At 34.2% G+C, this 21,634-nt stretch overlaps 1 protein-coding gene and 1 long non-coding RNA gene across 2 annotated transcripts; one reads left to right on the top strand and one right to left on the bottom strand.

Moving 5' to 3' along the window:
* Positions 1-9,394: 9,394 nt before the first annotated feature.
* On the bottom strand, positions 9,395-16,014 carry LOC124341780 (alpha-(1,3)-fucosyltransferase C-like). Its single transcript, XM_046794723.1, has 2 exons — positions 15,840-16,014; positions 9,395-10,641 (listed from the first exon to the last, which is right to left on the bottom strand). The coding sequence occupies exons 1-2, from the start codon at positions 15,972-15,974 to the stop codon at positions 9,502-9,504; spliced, it is 1,275 nt and encodes a 424-aa protein (XP_046650679.1). The 5' UTR covers positions 15,975-16,014; the 3' UTR covers positions 9,395-9,501.
* LOC124341781 lies at positions 10,115-21,205 on the top strand. The gene is made up of 3 exons (XR_006918603.1): positions 10,115-10,129; positions 12,542-12,553; positions 21,058-21,205. It is a non-coding gene; the product is annotated as an uncharacterized LOC124341781 (long non-coding RNA).
* The last annotated feature ends 429 nt before the right edge of the window (positions 21,206-21,634 follow it).

Here is a 21,634-nt window from a genome sequence, read left to right as displayed (position 1 = left end):
ATCCACAACTTTCGTATGGTTAAATATTACATTTAACGCTGCTCACCAGCAGCGGAACGATCGCGCTGTACACGGTTGTCCCTCTTCTTCTTAACAAGTTCTTGTTCTTAAGAAGTCAGTCACAGTTTAAAATCAGAGGATGCAGCATCGTTGCCAAAAGACTACCTGACCAAAATTGTTGACCCGACATGTTTCGAAAGTTGCTGAAGAGTTTTCAGTAACCCATGTTAAATGTTAAAACTCATCGTCCTTTATTATTTGATAATACCTGAATATGATGACAACTAACAATTAGTTATTAGTCATCTTCAAAAGTTAGCCATTAAAGTTATTCAATTATTGTTATCTTTTGTTCTATTTCTACTGGAATGCTGCCTTAATGCTAATGGTATGCATAAAACTAAAAGAACTACATATACTTACATAAATAAAACAGAAAGAAGCTTCAATCGGGAATTCATCGGAAACGTCAGCATGCTTTGTGTTTTCAATCAGTGGTATGTGCAGAACCTTATCGTTCCGATTACCACACGTGTTTTCCATCCACACATTCACCTTGAATTATCCTGTTTACTCAGAAGCTCCATTCAAATGGAATGTTTTATCCTGTTCTCATAAAATACAGAAGCCTCTGTCAAACTGATTCTGTCTCCTTTTTTTCAAATTCTATCATTTAAATGGATGGTGTTCTTTGTGTCGCCTACTGAACGACAGGAATGATGTGGAAAAGAAAAGTTATGCCGACATTGCTGCATGGTGGTCTAGCCAATTGACTAACCAAACATGTTTTACGCCACCACCTAGCGCTCCCACCCGAATTGCATTTGATTCGAATCGATTCAACTTGAATTGCGTTTTTTGAGATTTTTCGAATATTCAATTCAACTCGAATTGGAAAAATCAAAATTCATATTCATTTGAATTGTGATATTTTTTGGTAAATATTCACGGAAATTTACCTGAATATTCATTTTCGGATTCATGAATATTCATTGTGAATATTCACGAATATTTGGGTCAATTCGTGTCAAATTTGACAAATTTTAGCGAATTTGAGCAAAGTTGGAATATTTTTTGTTTCAATTTTGACCGCTAGATGTGCCACCTTCGTTTCGATAAACGAAGGGGATGATAATTTGGGTTCTTTCAAATGGAAAAATATTCGATTATAATTGAATTATCTCTAAATCCAGTCAATTTAAGTGATATTCTACTTCATTTAATTAAAACAGTTAAAATTATGAATATTTTTGTGTAATATTTCTTGCCTTATTAAAAAAAAAATTTTTGAATTTTTCCTGTTTCATTCGAATCGATTCGAATTGGGTTTCTAGCAATTTGAATCAATTCATATTCAACTCGAATTCCGTTTTCAAAAAAGCAATTCAGCTCGAATTGCGATTTTTGACGCGAATTGATTCGAGTGGGAGCGCTACCACCACCAACATCTCTTGTTTAGGAAAAAGTGCATAGTTTTTTCCCTCACGCCTAATACGTAATATGCTGAGACTTAACGCGTTATTACAAAGTAGTAGATTTATTATTGCTTCTTTTTATCGAATGAAAAATGCATGCTGATTTTACATTATTGATTAAATGCTACAAATAGGGTCATTCCAAGGTATTTCATTTTTTTTGTCGCGATACCTCACCGATTTTGACGAAAAAAATACTGTGTGTTGTAAGTAATGATTACATAACACTGTGAAATTTTCAAATTTTTTGTATCAGTGGTTGAGCGTGAATTGTTGTTCCAAATTTCCGGTTTTTTGCGGAATCGTAGTGCGGAATTTTCACTAAAACGTAAATAAAACGGCGGCGTATAGAGCAATTGAGATCGGACAAAAAACAAAAAAAGAAAAAACAAAATGCAATTTTTTGGTTTGTGTCCTAGTCTGATTAGTCATTAGCAAGGTTTCTTAATCTTCATTTGAAGAAAAAAACTTTAACGGCTAATATCTCCATTCTCGAACGGCAAAGCTGGTCGCGACTTGCGCCATTCGATAGCCCGTTTTCATGTTTACTTATCCTGGAACAATTTTCCTCCTTCCAATCTTTGTGTTTTAGTTATGAATTATTTAAATTTGTTCGTTTTCCCTATCTCTATACCTAGGTGTCACAGGACACAGGGGCCATCGCACCTTACACTTCTCCCAGAGGGGGGCGCGCGCATCGTTTACAGCTCCCCTAGGAGCTTTTCAAGAACGTCGATTGTTTGTGAACGATTGAAATTAAAATGAAATCATCATCAGAATTCTTTCAACCGCTTTCAACGTTCACATCTGCTTCTGAATATTCCAAATTTTGTGTCTGCAGTCATTGCAGACACAAAATTTGGAAGAAGTTAATACATGTTCAACACTGTCACACTCTCAGAAACTGGCTGAGAAAAGAATATATAATCCTACCAATCAATGCTCCTGTTTGCAGCTTACATTTACATGAGGCGGTGTTTGTGAACGGCCTCTTCAGGATATTAACGGGCCATTATATAATAATTCCGCTCTGAACGAACTTGCGGTGTCGGAGCGATACGTGTTTTGCTCGGTTTTGATTACTGCAATCGTTTATATTAGGCGACATCCGGCGACATCTTTGTTGAACGGTCGTTCACTTACAACTGTGAACACCAACCCAACACAGTAGCGCTATCCTACTTTCATGTAACTGCTACCCGGTGACAGCTTACTAACAAATTGATTGAAACTACTTCTAAATTCTTCTACCTTTTTTTTACTCGCCTTACTAATTCTATAATACTATTTGGTAAATAGCTTTCTTAGCATAACTGAACTACTTAAAATTCATTCCTGCTTTTATTACCCACCCCTTACTTAAAAAGTTTTGGCCGCTTAATTTACGGCATTGATTGCAGGAGTTTCTCCATACTAATCGTAAGGGGGTGATCCTACTGAAATGGTTCGGTACCACCATAGAAGTGACTACTAACCGATTTCAATCTTGCATTATTTACTAATTATTTACTAATTATAGACCATTTCAAATGAGTCTGACTAGGAAAGAGGCTTCTATTGTTACAGGATTCGAACCAGGACCATCGATGTGGCAATCTAGTGCGATTCAAGCACGCAACAATGTTGTTACGATTTCATACTATTCTAAGGAATACTCCTTAAGTCCTTATTCCTTGTAACCTACTAAACCGCAATGATGTGAAAACATGTTTACAGTTTTGTATGTGACTAACCTACAACTGATGACTTTTTTCCATCAAATTGCTAACCCTTCCTACTGAACTTTTTGAACTAGTGATCAAAGGTGCTGAATTTGTCACACTACTTACAGTACCCACCAAGCTATTAGGTACACCCCCCTTTTTTCAGTGCATTCTTACGGCACTACGTGTCTTAGAAAAAGTGCAAATACTCACCGAACGGCTCGGGCTAAATTTTTTTTTCTTTTTTTCCTGAGTAGATCTAATGATGATCTACATTTTTTACACACACAAACATGTCGTAGAATTAACCCCCACGGAGCTACGGTATCCTTCACTTTATTAGGTATACCCCATTTTCCCTCATATGCGCCGTGTTAAATACGGCGTTTTCAAAAATATACAAAAAATACTAAAAATAAATCTAAAATCTTTTTCTTTGTGCCAAAAGATGCAGAATTCTTCAATCTTTACGAATTTAAAGAATGATTTACAATAAAACCAACTAAGAGAACCCTTCTCTATACCTCAAAGTTTTCCACCTCAAAATTTGTACTTTTTACTACAAACCTGCACTGTCGCCACAACAAGCATTACAAATTTCGACAAATCTTGAAGTGGAAAACTTTTAGGTATACGGAAGGGTTCTCTAAATTGATTTTATACCTTAAGGGTCTGTTAAGGTGGCCAACCCCTCTCGCTAGTTTTAGGCTGACGTTATGAGTCACCCCAACAGACCCTAAAGGCAAAGAGGGGAAATGTTGTTTTCGCGAGCGCTAGGTGGCTTATGGGATGAAGCCTGGCATGGCTAAAAAACGAAGAATTTTAACAAATTTTTTCCAAAATTTCAATCGTTAATATCTTGGCTTCTGAGCTGAGTATCGAAAAAACATGAAAATGGTTTGAAGAAAGTTATCCCATCATTTTCAAACAATTAGAATATTATAGGGGCAGCAGTTGACGAGAATACTGCTGCACAAAAACATGAAAAAAGTCAAAATTTCGACTACCCCCTCTCAGTTTTTTTCGAATATCTCCTAAACTAAAAAAGTTAGGTGATTGTGATTTTTACCAATTGACTAAGCGAGAATTTTCACACAAAATCCACATTTTTGTTTATTTTAGGACCCCCAGCGATGATTTCCGCAAAATCGAAAACCCCCAAAAATTATCTCTTTGAGTGGTAGACGGCTTGTTAAAATCAAACTACTAACCCTACCTGAACATACTGAATTTTTCAGACTACTAAACCAAACTAATAAATCTTCATAAACTGCTGGACCGACCTACTGAACAGAACTATGTCTACTAATAGTTTCACTATGAATAATGTAAAAAATAGGCGAATAAATGGTTAGTTGGAAAGTTGTACTGAAGAAAGTACATTAAAATACTGAATTGCGTTTCAGTACCATACTGAAGGGTACTGGAAATCGGTAAAATAAGCAGTTTAACGCGACTGTGAAGCGACGCCTCCGCGAACATTATTTGCTCAGACTGATGGCTCATATTGTTCCTTAAATCAATATTATATAATTGATACACCTGGCTGCACAATTAAAGCACTTAGCTGAGGAGCGAATGCACTTGGCGCTGGGGACATGTCCAGTTTATTGTCGATCAAAAGTGAGCACATGATGAACGAAGGAATAGTAATACGTTTCTGATGGTCAAGGGAAAGCCTAATTGACCGAAATAGTCTATGCGATGGCATATTTATAAGGTAGTCTATATAGATGTACATATCCGAACAGTGCTGGAGGAATTGTCCGATATGTCACCTTGTTTAGGCTAAATTCATTAAAGCACAGTCAAACGAATGCAATTGCTCGGTCGGGTCCGGTAACAAAACCTTTTATAAAACACTTGCCAGAATTAAATTAAAGCGCTAAGATTGACTGCAGCTGTAGGTTGTCTCATCATCGGTATTGTTGCGTTCAGATATATAAAAAATGGGGCATCAGATATGAGAAAAACGGGCGAGGAGAACGTACCGATTGGGGGTGTTATCTTTCGGTAGGCCTGCATGCTGTGTTTAAAAAATACCGTAGTAGTTCAATTATTTTTTTTTGTTTTTCTTGAAAAAAAAGAAACAAAAATTCTTTTTCTCTTGTGTGGTGTATATGCTGCTTTAGTCGGTTATCGTTTTTAATGTTAAATGTCTATAGTCATATTGTTTCTTAAAAATAAGGGGCAAAGTTCGTGCAAACAAACGATACGGCGATTGTTGGTGTTCGCGATGCTTAATTCCGATGATTGGCAACTTCATTGAGACAAAGGCTTACTTTTTCCTCCCTCGTAAGGGAGACTGGAGTATGCCGGGACACCGGTTCAAGAGGCACAGTAGGGGGGAAAATAGTAAATTTTAGTCGAATTAAAAATTGTTTTACTATGTTATTTAGATACATACAATCTACTTTGGAATGAATTTTGGTTGAGTTTTGTTAATAACTGTAATAGTTATTAACAATACTGAAAAACAGTTTTTTTAGTTAATTTTCTTTCCGCCATTTAATGTTTCTAGAAAAAAATAATTGCAAGTGGTATGCAAATTTAAAATGGAAATGAAACTAAATAATTTCTTTATCGTTAATATATAATTAGAATTTTCGATCAATTACTTTAGATAATATTAACGTTAAAAAAAATAGTCTTACCGGGAAATCGGGACAGCTGTTTTTGACTAATAAGGGACAATCAGCGTACAGAGTTAAAGAGGCTGTACGCTGATTAAGACACAACATTTATTTTCAGACTTGGCAACGCAGGATGTTCTACTGCTCCCTAAGGATTTTTTATCATACAAGAAAACAATTTTATCAACACAATAATCAAATTGAAACATGTATTAACTTTTAGAGTCTATGCAGTGAGACGCTATTTCAATTTTTACAAATTTTTTAAATAAATTTTAAGGCAAAAACGGAGGACGTCCCTCACCACCCACCCCAGTGTCCTCACTTACCCCTCAAAATAGGACGACCTCCCACAAATCTGAGAAAACCTTAAAGGTCTTACATGGGAAAATGGTTTATTATTAAATTATATAAAAAATATGGGAGGTATATTACAGTATTGAATACATAAAAAAATAGTAAATAAATGTACACATCAGCGAGAAAACACTTAAAGTCAGTAAGATTAAACGACTTAAAAGTGCGGAAAATACTTAACGGTCTATCCTACTTAAAAATTTCCCTCCCACTTAAAATTTTAGACTACTTAAATTTAAGTAACTTATTGAGAGAAAATCTGTTCCCTGCTAGGTTCGAACCTACGACCTTTGGATCCTTAACTCGAATCGCTAACCACTAAAACATTTCATTAAATTTTCTGTTGAAATTATTACTTATTATGGTGATTATGACTAACCTCAGTGTTATCTGTTGACTCATGCTGGTCTGTATGTACTGTACAACAACTTCCGATTCCATTAGCTGTGATGTTGCAGAGTGAGTCCTTAGCTGAAAGTGACTAAAATGTAAAATTATTAATTTACTATTTAAAATCAAACTGTATTGGATTTGATTGATTATTTCATTAGGGTGTACAACACTGATACTCAAATGTTCTGGACTTGTTTCTTCCACTTCCACTGCATTGATTTCATCACTTTCTATAAATTTTCATAAATTCTTTAGTTTGAAATCTACATCAATAGCAATGGCAGGCTTTCTTTACAATGTTTTTTTTTGTGACGCGGCCCTCGTTAGACGCCATTTAGTATAAAATGTTTAAGGGAAGTAACTCTTACACAGATAAAAATATATAGCAGAGAGAGATGACCGTAAAACTCTATGTATTTATTTATCGATTGACTCGAGATATTTCATTTTTATCGATAATTAAGTCTTATATGTATTTAAACTTTTAAGCAACAAAAATATAGCTACTGATGAGAAGCTAGTACTAAGAAAATAATCTTAGCTAATTACCACCTAAAATTAGATAACACAAAACCAACTGCAAAATCTCCGCTTAAACCTTGTTGAGAATAAGCAAGAATTTTTAACATAAATATTTCTTAATGAAAAATAACTTGCGAGTGGCTAGTTACGAACCCGCAAAGCTGAACTACGATATCTTAGCTTAACTCTAGGTAAAAATTTACTAGAATTTGAAACTTCAATATTTCTTGCTGGAACTTAGCTTGTGATTCGCTAGTAGCAAAACCGGCTAGCTAAAACTTTCGTAAGGGTAGGTTCCATTCATACTTTGGATTTCGATTTGTTCTTAGGAAACACAATACAATCCCATTCCAAAGACCGTCAAAAAAAGAGAAAAAAAACTTAAAAGTGGGATAGACTAAGCAACATACGCGCTTGGATTGAAAAAACTAAAAAATTTAAAATCTTTACTTCAAATGTACCAAAGATTGAAGGAAGAGAAACACAACGTTCAAGAAGCATACTTGCTTCATCTTCATCATCCTGTCTGAAGATGGTGGTGGTAACAGGAGTAGTTGGATAATATCGTTGGTGGGATTTCATCTTCCCTGATTGTTGGCTTCCATGGCCGTGTCAATGTCAGTGTTCTCCACAGCTTCGCTTAAATTATTATGTGCAGTACCCCAGCTCTCAGTAGAATGATAAAACATAATTAGTACCAATTTGATAACGTAGATATAATAAGTACTAAATTACTTTCTGAAGGTGGTTTGATAGGTTAACCATTCGTTACGTACTCCCTACTTTTCACTGTTGACAGGATTTCTTTGGAACTTTTATACGCACACCATGTGAACTGACCAAAAACTTCCCTTAGCCAAAAATTTGGTACTATTACAGTGTACACACCCTCTTTTCCAGTTTTGTTTGGCATGAAAAGATGAACTATAGCATACTTCAGAATGCATATTTAAGCACGCTTATCACTATCATCTTCCCACAGAACATGGGGCCATAAGCCACTCCATTTTGACGTGCCCATCGTGCAATCATGAGTGCACTATTCCTCGAATATTATTATGTGTATATCTATTAGGCTTAGCTAAATTTATTATCCATTTTTGGTTTAGATTTGTATTTATATTGTGTGTATGCAAATCGTATATTCTAAGAATTTTAAATTTAATTAGAAATGAAATATACATATTTTACGGAAAATGTATGCAAGTTTCTCATACAGGAATAAAGTAGAACGTTAAATATTTGAAATCACGTTCGAAAAACTATATTGCCGTCATATTCCAAAGCTATTTCATCTGGATGGACGGTGCATTCCCATATTTACGCTTATAACAAATAAAAATATTTCAATATTTTTTTCAAATAAACACATTTGGATTGGATTGGATTAGGATTGGATTGGACATTTTCTTGTAGATATTCCGTCAATTGAAATTTATTTGTTCTACTCATTGCGTTGATGCATATACAAGGCAATTACCAAGAAGGATTCAAGTAAACAAAATTTCCAACGGAGCACAGCTTTCCATTCTTCAAAATACAATAGAATTTTCACGCCTTGGTTTTTGTTTCTGTTTGTCCAGATGTGAAAATCGACAATTTTTAACACGTAATTATAAGTCAAAATTTGTTATATGATTCAAAGGTTTTTTTGTAAGACTTGTGCTTAAATATTTCTGAGTAGGCTGAGGGAATTTCCTTAACATTGAGTTGGTAGTTGCAGCACCAGGAAGAAAACATCCATTTTACATTTAACGGCCTTCTCTAGTAGAAGAAGGATATCCACCAAACAACCGATGTTGAAGCTGTAAAAGCTCAGAATTGGTTGATAGGTTCGTATGTTTTTTGCTAGTCCGTTGAGTTGTTGATATATTATGAACTTCTTAGCAATTTGTGGGCTAAGTCGATAGCCTCCTGGTTCCCATTGGTCATTTCTAGTAAACTGCCATTGTTGTTTTCAAATAAGGAATAGGTTGAGTACACCCACAGTAGGCCCGATTGGGAAACGCATTGTCCTAAATTCAGCAGTTTGTGTAAATTGAATGTCATATTATGATTCCATACAAATCTTCGAAATCTTTCTCGAATTTTTCAAGCTGTTCAATACAGCCTATCTTACTTTTCAAAATTTAATTTTTTTTAGAGTTTATTTGGCTTCGATTGGTACACAGCAGCGAAAGAATGCTATAGAATATAGAGATTAAAGATATGTAGAACGATCAAAAGATTTGTAAAATGAGCGGAGACTGCGATCAAACAAATACTACTAAAAATTTCTTCTCGGAAAACTGAGAATGTAAAGCAAAAAAAATTGCAACTCTAATTCAGTCTTAACATATATATATTTTTTTTTTTTTTTTAAATTTAAGATGTAAGGATAAGACTCTGTAAAACTTTCTTAGATTTACTTTGGCCTAGTCAAAAATATTTTCTCGAATTATTTTCACATTTTAACTCATTTATCCACCAATGTTGTATGTCATTATACGTTTTGGATGGCAATGTTTTATCGTGAGCCATCCGGCACAAGTCACACAGTCCAGAATTATCAGATAAAATTATTTCATAATCTGTTTTCCATTCAAAGTACTTTGCGTACATTGTGTCTGTACTATTTAAAAGTAAAATATAATCAGCAAGCTCTTTAGGTGAATTAAAATCTCGCGCATTGATGTAAGAATTAGGTGGCGCGAATTTGCTGTAGTTTGCACCACCCATTACAATTGGCACTGTGTCGAACATCATCGGTCTGTAGAACTTTTCTGTGACGTAATCTGGACACCAAGAATTCTCAAAGGACAAGTAAAATTTGTAATCACTTCGTAACATGTTGTCGCAGTTGGGCACACATTTGTTATTAGTGCAGCTTCCAAATATATCAATGGATACATACTGACGTAGTTTTCGTACGTATTCTTCACGGCGTATTGGTGTTGAACAGTGACTAACAATCCAAGCAATCATTTTGGTTTTACCTTTGATTGTATTCTCAATTTGATTGTTCTCAACTGATGACGGCAATTGGAATTGATTCTCCCTCCAAAAGGTCTTTGAAAACCAACGATTTATTTGTATGGATCTCATCCCATAAGGTCTACGAATATTATTAGATAGTTTCTTGACAATGAACCCATAATCCCCACGATGGACAATATCCGAGTCCCAACGATATGTCATGGTCCAATTAAAATATCCGTAGCGTAGCCTGTGGTCACTTATTTTTAGAATATTGGAATTCATTGGTGACTCGAGTTGAAAAAAAACAAAACGCTGGTGAGGATGACGGTTTGTTGGGAAATCCGTTAATGTTTCGACGTAAAAAACTACAACGTCGCTCTTATTAATCATCGACTCATCTGGTGTGAACTCGCAAGAAGTTATAGGACATTCGGCTTTGATTAATGGTTCATTTCCTATTAGACCGCTTCTTAATCCCCACATCAGAATTATTTTAAAGTTTGGCATCCCTATACTCCAATTCGATTTTCTTTCTTGTGCTCTTGGTAACACAGCATTTTGGCGGATAAACCCGTTGAGAAAATAATCCATTTGAAATTGCTATGCCAATGAAAATAGTTAAAGTAAGTGGGATAATCGTAATAATACATAATTGACTGCCAATTTTAAGTTAGGGGGATGTTGCTAATATTCACAACGGTGACTGTGGGTAATTGATTTTCAATATAAACAGTATACTATGAGAACGTTTTGGGATTAAGATATAGGGGAGAACGGGGCAATTGAGATAGTGGGTAACTTGGCACCCACTGTTTTTTGTCCTCTTGCGACCGAGGGATTGCATTTTAAAAATCACCAGTTATAGTTTTTAATAATGCGCATCTTAAAAAAAAAAGGTTACGGAAATAGTCCATGTAGTACGGAAACAACAAATAAAATAATTTTTTGCCCCTTAAATCGTGTCGTCTATTTCGTTTTCTTTTTTTCTTTTGTGGACTTCCCTAGTTAGCTAAAAATAAAAAAAAAACATGTTTTTAAAAGGAAATTATTTCCTCTTTCAGGAACAAATTTTTATTTATTTTTATTGAAAAAATTGTTGCTTGAAAATGCAATAGTAACAAAAACACCTTTTCTCGGGGCAACTTGTGTTGCTGGGTTAGAGATGGGAGGGAAAATTTTTCGCTTTTGATTGCTAATTTTTTCCTCTTTTTTTTAAGCCTAGCAGGGATAAAAAATATTGCGAAATAAAGAAGTGGGTTTTAAAAAACCAAAAAAGCGTCAACTAGCACTACTCTCCCCTATTGGGGAAAATTATGAAGACTGGATAAGTTGGCAAATTTTGTTTCGTTTATGCGGATTTCATATGCGAAAAACTGCGGAAGAATGTGTTGGATTAAACAAATATATTCATATAGTCCCTACACAGCGGCGGTAGAGTACTTATTTAACATAATTAATAAAAAGGCCGGTGCCACTTATTTTTCTATAGTACTTAAATTTTTTCCTACTTATCTGTAATTTACAGATCAGTATACTCTGCAGATAAGTATGTTAACATACTTATTTCTGAAATAAAAGATAAGGCTGTGATTGGTTTTGAGCACGGGACTACTGGGTCGTAGTCTGTTGCTCATTTACCGTGCCAATCTATATAAATTTCACTATCTTCACAATCCTACATTGTTAGACGATGGGCGTTGGGACTTGGAAATTTTTCCGAATGTCCAAACATCACTTCCAATTCGCTTCCTACCACGTCAACTAGGCGACACACTCGATACATAAATATGCTAAGCTAACTATATTGACGGACAAACTAAATGTATAGGCCATTCCACGCACCGTGCTATGCATGTTAGCGTATGTTTAGGCATTTACGTATGCATATAGCATACGCAAGAACATGAAAAAGGTAGGTTAAAGTACTTAATGAAAAGTTTCCTTTCATAAATAAGTATTTAAATGAAAATAAAGTATGTTGACTATAGTACTTTTTAGGTTTAAAATACTTAATCTCTTGAATTGTACTTATTTTTAAAAATTTAAAATTTTTTTAAGTATCTCCTATGAGATAAGTATGATGATTCTAGTGTTAAGTATTTTAAAAAGAAAAAAGTATGAAATTTCACAATTTAAGTATGCTAAAGTCCCTACTTAAATTGTAAAGTACTGTTCAGTGTCCAGTACATACTTAAATAGCGAAAAATAAGTACTCTACGGCCGCTGTGTATAGTCGTATTTTGAAAATAATTGCGAGCCCGAAGGGCGAAGCAAAAAATCGCATACGCAGAAAAATAAAAACCATGTCCCTTTGTCGGTCTGTATGTATGTATGTATGTAACGCTCCATAGCTCCGGCGTTTTACGACAGGTTTCAGACTTTTTGATCTTAAAAATTGAACAAAAAATATGCGGTGCGACCAGAACAAAAATAATTTCATTTACTTAATTAGTTTTTCTGTAATTAATGAAACCCTGTCAAATAATTGCATAACGACTAGTGACATCTGGCGGTTACGACTACCACTTTTTACTTTTTGTCAAAATAAATCACCACTAGATGACCATAGCATCGCCGTGATGACGCAATCTTTGATTTGATAAAAGTGCACCTCTGTAGTGCAAATTTACTGCCGGAGGCTATGCGTTAAAACCCCTCTATCCTGCAAATATATCGCCGGAAACCATTTTGCTCTTGCAAAAAGGTTGGTCAACCGAATTTGTTGTCGTTGTAGTGGCTATGACTTTAGGCTATAGTTTACCGTGAACATCGGTGTGAATGGGTTAGGGTATGTGTAGTCTAGGTTAAGAACTGACGAAATATCGCGATGAAAATTTTCCATTAAAAAACACGACACTGACGCACAACAATCACTTTCATTTGATAATGGATCGAATTAAAAGACGAAATATTTTTGGTCATAGCGCTGGCATGATAATGAAGAGGGCCATGGTTCAAGTCTCATTATAGATTCACTTTTTTTAGAATAAAAATATTGTTTTGACCCATGCCCTTTGTTAACCATGACTCGGACAAATCAAAATTTTGCGATAGAATTTTTTTCACAAAATTTCAGAGAAAAAACATAGAATTTACAGACAAATTCTGAAAAATTAGGAAGGAATTTAGCAAAAAGTCTGACTTAACAATAGGCCCTGAATTTTAGTTTATTTATTTATCTTATTTTACTTGTTTTGATGCTGTAACCCTATGTTTTTTTTGTTGACAACAAAATTTTTTACTCGGGAAAATTGCCGGCTAGGTTATAAACGAGGAAAACTCTCTGATAATAGGGGTTTACTTATAATAAAAAATGTTTTACTATAGCCAAATAATTATTTTTGTTAACAGGGGTTGAGACCCGAAATGTTTAGATAGTAGTCCAAGGACGACACAGAAATACTTTGTCATAAACAACCGGAGTTGAATCAAGGAATAGGGTAAAGGAAATAAAATGTCTTAGCACTAGTTGCTTGTGATCATCCATCTTAAACTCATTGGTAACATCGCAATTATCATATTTATACACAATATTTATCAATACAGATTTACTGTGGGACTATGTTTTTCGTAACTTTTTACTTTCCTCAAATTTATAAAATGCGGAATTATAAAAACCTATTTTTTGAATTTTTAAAATATAGTAGAAATAGTGGAAATGTGTCACGCGTGCGATCTAATGATTCTTTATGAAAATGTCCTCATTTGGTTTTTATTATCTTTTAGTTGTAAGGTGGTTAGCAGCTCTGACTACTTCACAACATGGTCATCATATTATTTTTTTTTCTCTAAAATTATTTCAGAACCGTCTAAAGTTCAACAGCTAGGTTTAAAATGCGTTTACGCATTATTTTGGAGAAATAGAAGGAGACTAAGCAAATTTTTTAAACAAATTTCGTATGTGATCTCTCACTGTTAAACCATTTCAAGACTTTTTTGCAGCTGTAGCCCCCCAAAATAAATTTCATGAGGTTCGTGGTTGTTAGCTACGAAAAAATTGTAGAATAAAACACAACGAAAATTTCTGGGTTAAAAATACGGAAAATATACTCGTCCTTTGAGGGGATAGAACATCCACTATACAGATTGGTAGCTCTCACTCTAACCTAGATAGAAATTCCACTATACAGATTGGTAGCTCGCACTCTGACCACTGCATGATTCGTTACATAATTAATCGGTTATTTTATTTAGGATAGAGCAGGGCAAGTAGGGTAGTGTAAGTTGGCACCCACCGATTTTCATCCTCTTGCGACCTGTTTTGTTTTGGTCTTTACTAATGCGCATCTTTAAAAAAAATTACTGAAATAGTCTTAGTAGTATGGGAACAACAGCTTAATTTTTTTTCCTTGAATCGTGTAGTCCAATTATGTTTTTTTCTTTTTTTTGGACTGCATTAGTTAACTTAACATTTAGTAAAAATAAGTTTGTAAACGAAAATTCTTTCCTCTTACAGAAAAAGTTTTTATTTATTTTTATTTATCAGATTATTGGTTGAAAACGCAATATTAACAAGCCACTTTTACTCGGGGCAAATTGTCTTGCTGGGTTAGTGATAGGAGGAAAAAGTTTCATAAATTTTAGTCCTTTACGCCATCGCCAGGTGTTTTTTCAGCCCATAAGAATAACATGGGTCATTCTACCCCGTTTACCTGAGCAATCTGCCCCGCAACTTGAAACACTTCCCTTCATTTTCAAAGCGCTAATTTTTTTCTCTTTTTTTAAAGCCTAGCGGGGATAAAAAATATTGACAAATAAAGAAGTGGGGGCTCAAAAACTATAAAAGCCCCAACTATGCCGACTCCCCCCAATACAATATCAGCGGACATGCGAGCAAATATTTACAGTTCCTAATGAAATTCTGGTATTTAAGTTTTAATCAATAGTAGTAAGTTTTAACAATCGTAGAAAGTTCTAAACACCGATGTCTTACAGCTTTACATTTTTTGGGGTTACTACTAAGAATTTTCCGGGGTTTTCTTGAGATTCGCTTATCTAGTGTAAAAAAAAACAGAAAATTTTGAAAAAAAGACAAAATTCGTAAGTGACCCGTTTAATTCTTAGTTGGCACACACGAAAATTTAGGTACCGTTTTAAAAATGCTCATGTGATTTATCAATTGCCTAATATGATCTCAGTCCGAAATCCTCACATAGGAAAAAATAAGAGGTCATAAGATTTTTGTGGATGAGATCATATGCGAAATCATCTGAGATCTTATGCTAATTTTTCGGCTGGGCAGCTTAACCAAACAAATATTTGCCAATCTAACCATTTGGTTTCGTATACCTATTATGTGTTTAAAAAAATTTCAAAGCCACAAAATGTTTTGAAATTAGCAACCAAAATTTTTCTATAGTGGGGCGATCAGGTTGGTAGGTTCATTTGATTTTGCATTAGGTTGCCATAAAAATTGAAAACAAAAAATTAGATGTTTTTTATGGTATTATGGGGACGAACTGAAGAATAAAAAAAAGTTAACATCGAGTTCAAAATTTGAGTCGTACTCCCATGACTCACGAAAATTAAAAAGTGTGCGAAAGGGAGAAAGTTTGAAAGGTGGTGAAAAATTTTCTTTTTTGGGGGGGAGGGGATGTGTACTAATTTATTGTTTGCTGCTTTTGCGCTGATATATCTGCTGCTTCTTTGCCAAGTTTTCAAAAACAGGCAACATTTCTTTAAAGAAATCTGTAAAACTCTCTAACATAAAAAATGTTTCTGTACGGAAATCAAGTAAAAATTGAAAAAAGAAGAGGAGGTTAAAAATGAAATTTTTATAAACAGTAAAAAAAACTAACCTGCGTTTCGTTAAAAATCAGATAAGCAATCTTCGTTTGATATTGTGGAATGTAAACATAGAGTAAGGCAATTATTGTTAATGTTGGAAAAAAATAGAATAAAACGGGATAGCTTTTTTGAAACTTGATTGCCATGTTAGTTTTTGATGGTTTGTAACAATTCAAAATAATAAATTTATCTTTCTTTTTAGAAAAATATTGGGAAGTTTGTACCGTTTTCATTCACTTTATATACAGACATGCTTGAAAGTTTCTTTAGCAGGCAAATGGCTCTACATGCTTTAATTTTAAATTGACGGAGGGTATAGCATAGGAAGATCACTTAACCTCTAATATTTGTTTATTCTGGTGGGAAAGTTGAAAGAAAAAGAGGAAGAGAAGAAGAGAATAGAAAAGCGCCAAATAAATCAAAAAAAGGGGAAAGGTGTGCTTTTCGGTATACCTTCCGTCAATTTAAAATTAAAACATACATAGGGCTTTTGGGAATTTATAAATTCGTTTTCTCCCTGTTCTGGAACAATTTCGAGTGTCATATTTGCATAAAATTTTATTTAAGGAAACATGACACACTCTCATTCTTTTTGGGGCATTCGAGGGGTATTCGAATAAGTAGTTATTTGGTTTCTGCTACTTAAAATAGAGGGGACATTCTATTAGTAGTATTTCTGTTCTAGAATATATAGGAGTTCGAATTCCCTCCAAATAACCTCCTGGTAATGGTATTTTATTCCTTAAATACTTCCATTCTTGCTTCACCCCCTCTCTAGAAATACCGTATAGCGAATAGAGCCGAGGGTCAGAGAGTAAAATTTATACAAAATTTGTATACACAGCAATTGATGTATATACTGCATACAGTACCCACCAAGCTATTAGGTACACCCCCCTTTTTCAGTGCATTCTAATGGCACTACGTGTCTCAGAAAAAGTGCAAATACTACCCGAACGAATTGGGCTAGATTTTTTTTCTTTTTTTCCAGAGTAGATCTATTGACGATCTACATTTTTTACACACACAAAATTGTCGTAGGATTAACCCCCAGGGTGCTACGGTATCGTTCACTTTATTAGGTACACCCGTTTTCCCTCATATGCGCCGTGTTAAATACGGCGTTTTCAAAAATATACAAAAAATACTAAATATCAAGCTAAAATCTTTTTTTGGTGGCAAAAGATGCAGAATTCTTCACTCTTTACGAATTTAAAGAATGTTTTACAATAAAACCAACTCATAAAACCCTTCCCTATACCCCAAAGTTTTCCACTTCAAAATTTGTACTTTTTACTACACACTTGCACTGTCGCCACTAGAGGCATTACAAATTTCAACAAATTTGGGTTAATTCCACGACAATTTTGTGTGTGTAAAAAATGTAGATCGTCATTACATCTACTCAGGAAAAAAAGGAAAAAAAATTAGCCCAAGCCGTTCGGGTAGTATTTGCACTTTTTCTGAGACACGTAGTGCCATAAGAATGCACTGAAAAAAGGGGGGTGTACCTAAAAGCTTGGTTGGTACTGTAGTTTAAGCATATCATCCTCGAAAAAAGTTCAAGGCTGCTCATTATTTGAAAAAAAATTTTGGGAAAGATTTACTGTTCAAAATTGTATAGAAAAACCAACACATAATTTTTGCGGAAAAGAATACCCCTCTAAGAAATAGGGACAGGTTATTTGTTTTTCAAGACCGATTGCATCAAAACGACTCTATCCTCCGCGCTAACACCCTACCCACCCTCCTTCGCCAACACCTTCAAAACCAAACATCCAAAATGGCTAAAGCAATATCTATACACAACATGACTAAAAAAAAGTTTAATTTCAGAGCAGTCTGTATTATGAAATCCAGTCAAGAATAAGCACATAACAAGTATGTAAGAAAGCATAGTAAAAACGCATACGAAAACAATTGCAAAAAAGAAACGCAAAATGAAGCAAAATGTTAAAAAAATAAAGTAAAACATGAAAATGATTAAAGGCAACATTCAAATACAGAACAATATAAAGAAATCATTCAGTGTTAAAAAACCTTGCCAATTACCAGACAAATAATGCCAGAAAAAGCGGAAACTAATTATGGATACTTTTTTTACCGAAAAAACTGGCAGCGTAGGGTGCCGCTAATCGCTAATTTAATAAATAGTTTTATACTTCATATATATACCCAGTATAATGTTTAAAGCTTACAGAATATAGTAAGATCAAGTCCCTGTTTGTTTCCTTCATAATAATTTAATGCATAAATTTAAAGGGAGAATAACAAAAAAAAATAATAAATAAAATTCTTGTAAATAAAAATAAAATAAAAAAATAAATAATCAAATACAATAAAAAAGTATTGTCTCCATTATGGGTTTAACATCAGACCAAAAGAACTCCATTCTACCACGCTCTTCACTTCTCCAATGTTAGGAATAATATGATTTTGAACTGACAGGTTATAAGAAAATGTTGCTACAATGATTCTTAAATTGGTTTACATATTATTGGAAATTAAAAACCTTTTTTGTTATAACCGAATAATAGATAACATGACTGAATTCTTTAAAATATTGGTTTCACTAGCACTTTTTAGAAAATTTTTCCAAGTCCCATATTCTCTAAATTTTATTATATAAAGAATATTCAAGATATAGGAGAGACCGGGGTGAAATGGAACAGGGGGTTAAGAGAAACAATAGGTTTTTAAGGGAAAAATTCATAAAAAAATATAATTTCTGTAAGGTACAGTATCCACCAAACTATTAGGTACACCCCCTATTTTCAGTGCATTCTTATGGCACTACGTGTCCTAGAAAAAATGCAATAACTCTTGAACCGCTTGGGCTAGATTTTTTTCCTTTTGGCCCTGAGTAGATCTAATGATGATCTACATTTTTTCTACACAGGAAGTTATCGTAGGATTAACCCCCACGGCGCTACGGTATCGTTCAGTTTATTAGGTACACCCGTTTTCCCTCATATGCGCCGTGTTCAATACGGCGTTTTAAAAAAATTACAAAAAATACTAAAAATAAAGTTAAAATTTTTTTCTTTGTGCCAAAAGAAGCACAATTCTTCACTCTATACGAATATAGAGAATGATTTACAATAAAATCAACTCAGAGAACCCTTCCCTATACCTCAAAGTTTTCCACTTCAAAATTTGTCGAAATTTCTAATGCCTATGGGGGCGACAGTGCAATTGTGTAGTAAAAAGTACAAATTTTGAAGTGGAAAACTTTAGGGTATAGGGAAGGGTTCATTGAGTTGATTTTATTGAAAAGCATTCTTTATACTCGTATAGAGTGGAGAATTATGCTTCTTTTGGCACAAAGAAAAAAATGTTAGCTTTACTTTTAGTATTTTTTGTAAATTTTTGAAAACGCCGTATTTAACACGGCGGATATGGGGGAAAACGGGTGTACCTAATAAACTGAACGATACCGTAGCTCCGTGGGGGTTAATCCTACGACAACTTTATGTGTAGAAAAAATGTAGATCATTATTAGATCTACTCAGGGCCAAAAGGAAAAAAATCTAGCCCAAGCGGTTCAAGAGTTATTGCATTTTTTCTAGGACACGTAGTGCCATAAGAATGCACTGAAAATAGGGGGGTGTAACTAATAGTTTGGTGGGTACTGTATGTTGGAAATTGTATTTTTTATCATGGGGGTAAATTTAATAAGAATACTTGAAATAGTTTTCAAGTTTTTTGTGAAAAAGTAAAATCACTATTGTGACTGATTAGGAATACTGTTTTATTTTTACGTTAAAGAGTAGGGATTTTCAATTAAAATAAAATGAAAATAGCCATTTTAAAGACTTTTCTTTTATCTATTTAATGGCGTTGAAAATAAAAAATTGCTCACTTTTACACCGAGGAAAAGTTATTTTTCTGAAAAAACTTTTTCCGGGTTAAAGTTAACACATTTTTTGGGGTTGAATGGAACACTCTTTAGCGTCAGTAGGAGGAGCTTAGGCAGGGGCAAAAAAAGTTTCTATTGAACAGACGTCATAATTTTGACACATTGAAATCTTTGCCCTCCTTCTTTCTTTAACTGAAGAGGCGGAAGAGTGGAAAAAACAAATGACTAACGGAAATAGGGGGTGTTGAAAAAATACCCAGAATGCAGTAAAAAAATTAAGAATAAATAGTCCTTCTTTCAAACACTTTGTAGGGGAGAGTTGTACTAGTTGTCGCTTTTTTTAATTTTGAGCCCCCACTTATTTATTTCTCAATATTTTTATCCCCGCTAGACTTAAAAGAAGAGGAAAAAATTTGCTATAAAAAGCGTATTTTTAGTTTATGACAATTTCTTTGTTTGAAACCAAAAGCCCTTTGAAACTGAAGGAAGGTGGGTCGAGTCAGGGGGCAACATGCTCATGTACGCGGGGTAAGATGTCCCATGTTATTCTTACGGGCTAAAAGAACACCTGGCGATGGCGTCATCAACTCCCCTCTCTAACCTCCCTAACCTCCTCCCATCTCTAACCCAGCCACACAAGTTGCCCCGAGAAAAGGTTTCTTTGTTATTATTGCGTTTTCAAGCAATAATGTTGTTAATAAAATAAATAAAAATTGGTTTCTGAAAAAGGAAAGAATTTCCTTTCAGAAACTATTTCTTCATAAATTTTAAGTTAAGTGGGGAAGTCCACAAAAGGAAAAAGAAAACGAAATGAACGACATGATTTAAGGGCCAAAAACTTATTTTAGTTGTTGTTTCCATACTACATGGACTATTTCCGCATTTTTTTTAAAGATGCGCATTATTAAAATCTATTAAATCTATCGAATGTTTAAAATGCAATTCCTCGGTCGCAAGAGGACGAAAAACGCTGGGTGCCAGGTTACCCACTACCTCAGTTGCCCCGTTCTCCCCTACTTTTGAAAAGCTTAGTTAAATTTTCTTTCATATCTCGTTTATTTTTAAATATTAAAAGGAAAAAATAAGTGGGTAGCCAAGATGTAGCTTAATAATACAGACCAAACAAATGATTAAAGTGTATCTATTTTGTCCGAAATCATAACAAATACGGAAAGTATCTGAACCTAAGTTTTGTATGAAATCTGATTTTTGGTAAAGTCTACAAAGTTTTCCCGCGTTCTGCCTGACTTAATCATTTTTATTATTTCAGAATTTCCTTCTATGCATTCTTTCTCAAGTGTGCTGTCAGCAGTTTACTCTTTAACCAATTTAACTAAATTCTCTGTGAAAACTTGCATGCTAGTCAGTAGGCCTACACTCTAAGTTTTTATCTCCTACTTTTTCCCTACTTTATATGATAGAGGCGAAAAAGTAGGAAAAAGGTAGGAAATTCCTTCTACTTTAACGAAGTAGGAAACTATTTTATTCCTTCTACTTTTGAAAGTAGGGAAAGGTAGGAAATTTTATACTTTTGAAAGTTTGATGGTTTCTACTTTTAAATATTCTTCTTTTTGAGGATATGGTATTACAGTCTACCACAAATAGAAAAAAGTAGTCGGTGATAAAAATAAAGCATTATAAAAAAATATTTCAGAACGTTGTTTCTGTTTTTTGCATGCATCCTGTTTCTTTGTGTAAAAATGGAAGTCGCATCATAGTCATATTTCTGCTAGCAATGTATTGACAATTCTAGTATATGCTAGTAAAGCTATTTACAGTATTTAGTATGTTGACCCATTTATAACATCTTTTTTTTTTCAATGGCAGATACCTGGCTGGAAAACTGTTGAATTTGGCAGTTTCACATTTGTTGTTCCCAATTTGAATTCTGTCTCCTGCCAAGAGACTTGTAATTGTGCCTTTCTACTCGCTTCAGATGAACATTCA

This window comes from Daphnia pulicaria, chromosome 6, assembly GCF_021234035.1.
Source record: "Daphnia pulicaria isolate SC F1-1A chromosome 6, SC_F0-13Bv2, whole genome shotgun sequence".
Lineage (NCBI taxonomy): Eukaryota > Metazoa > Arthropoda > Branchiopoda > Diplostraca > Daphniidae > Daphnia > Daphnia pulicaria.
Note: the sequence above shows the minus strand (reverse complement) of the source record. Positions and strands in the feature narration are given on the sequence as shown.

Excerpts from the sequence above, each read along its gene's own strand:
- LOC124341780 (XM_046794723.1), bottom strand. The coding sequence starts at position 15,974 with ATGGCAATCAAGTTTCAAAAAAGCTATCCCGTTTTATTCTATTTTTTT. Across the intron at positions 10,642-15,839 it reads TGATTTTTAACGAAACGCAG|CAATTTCAAATGGATTATTT; the intron begins GTTAGTTTTTTT and ends TCATTGGCATAG.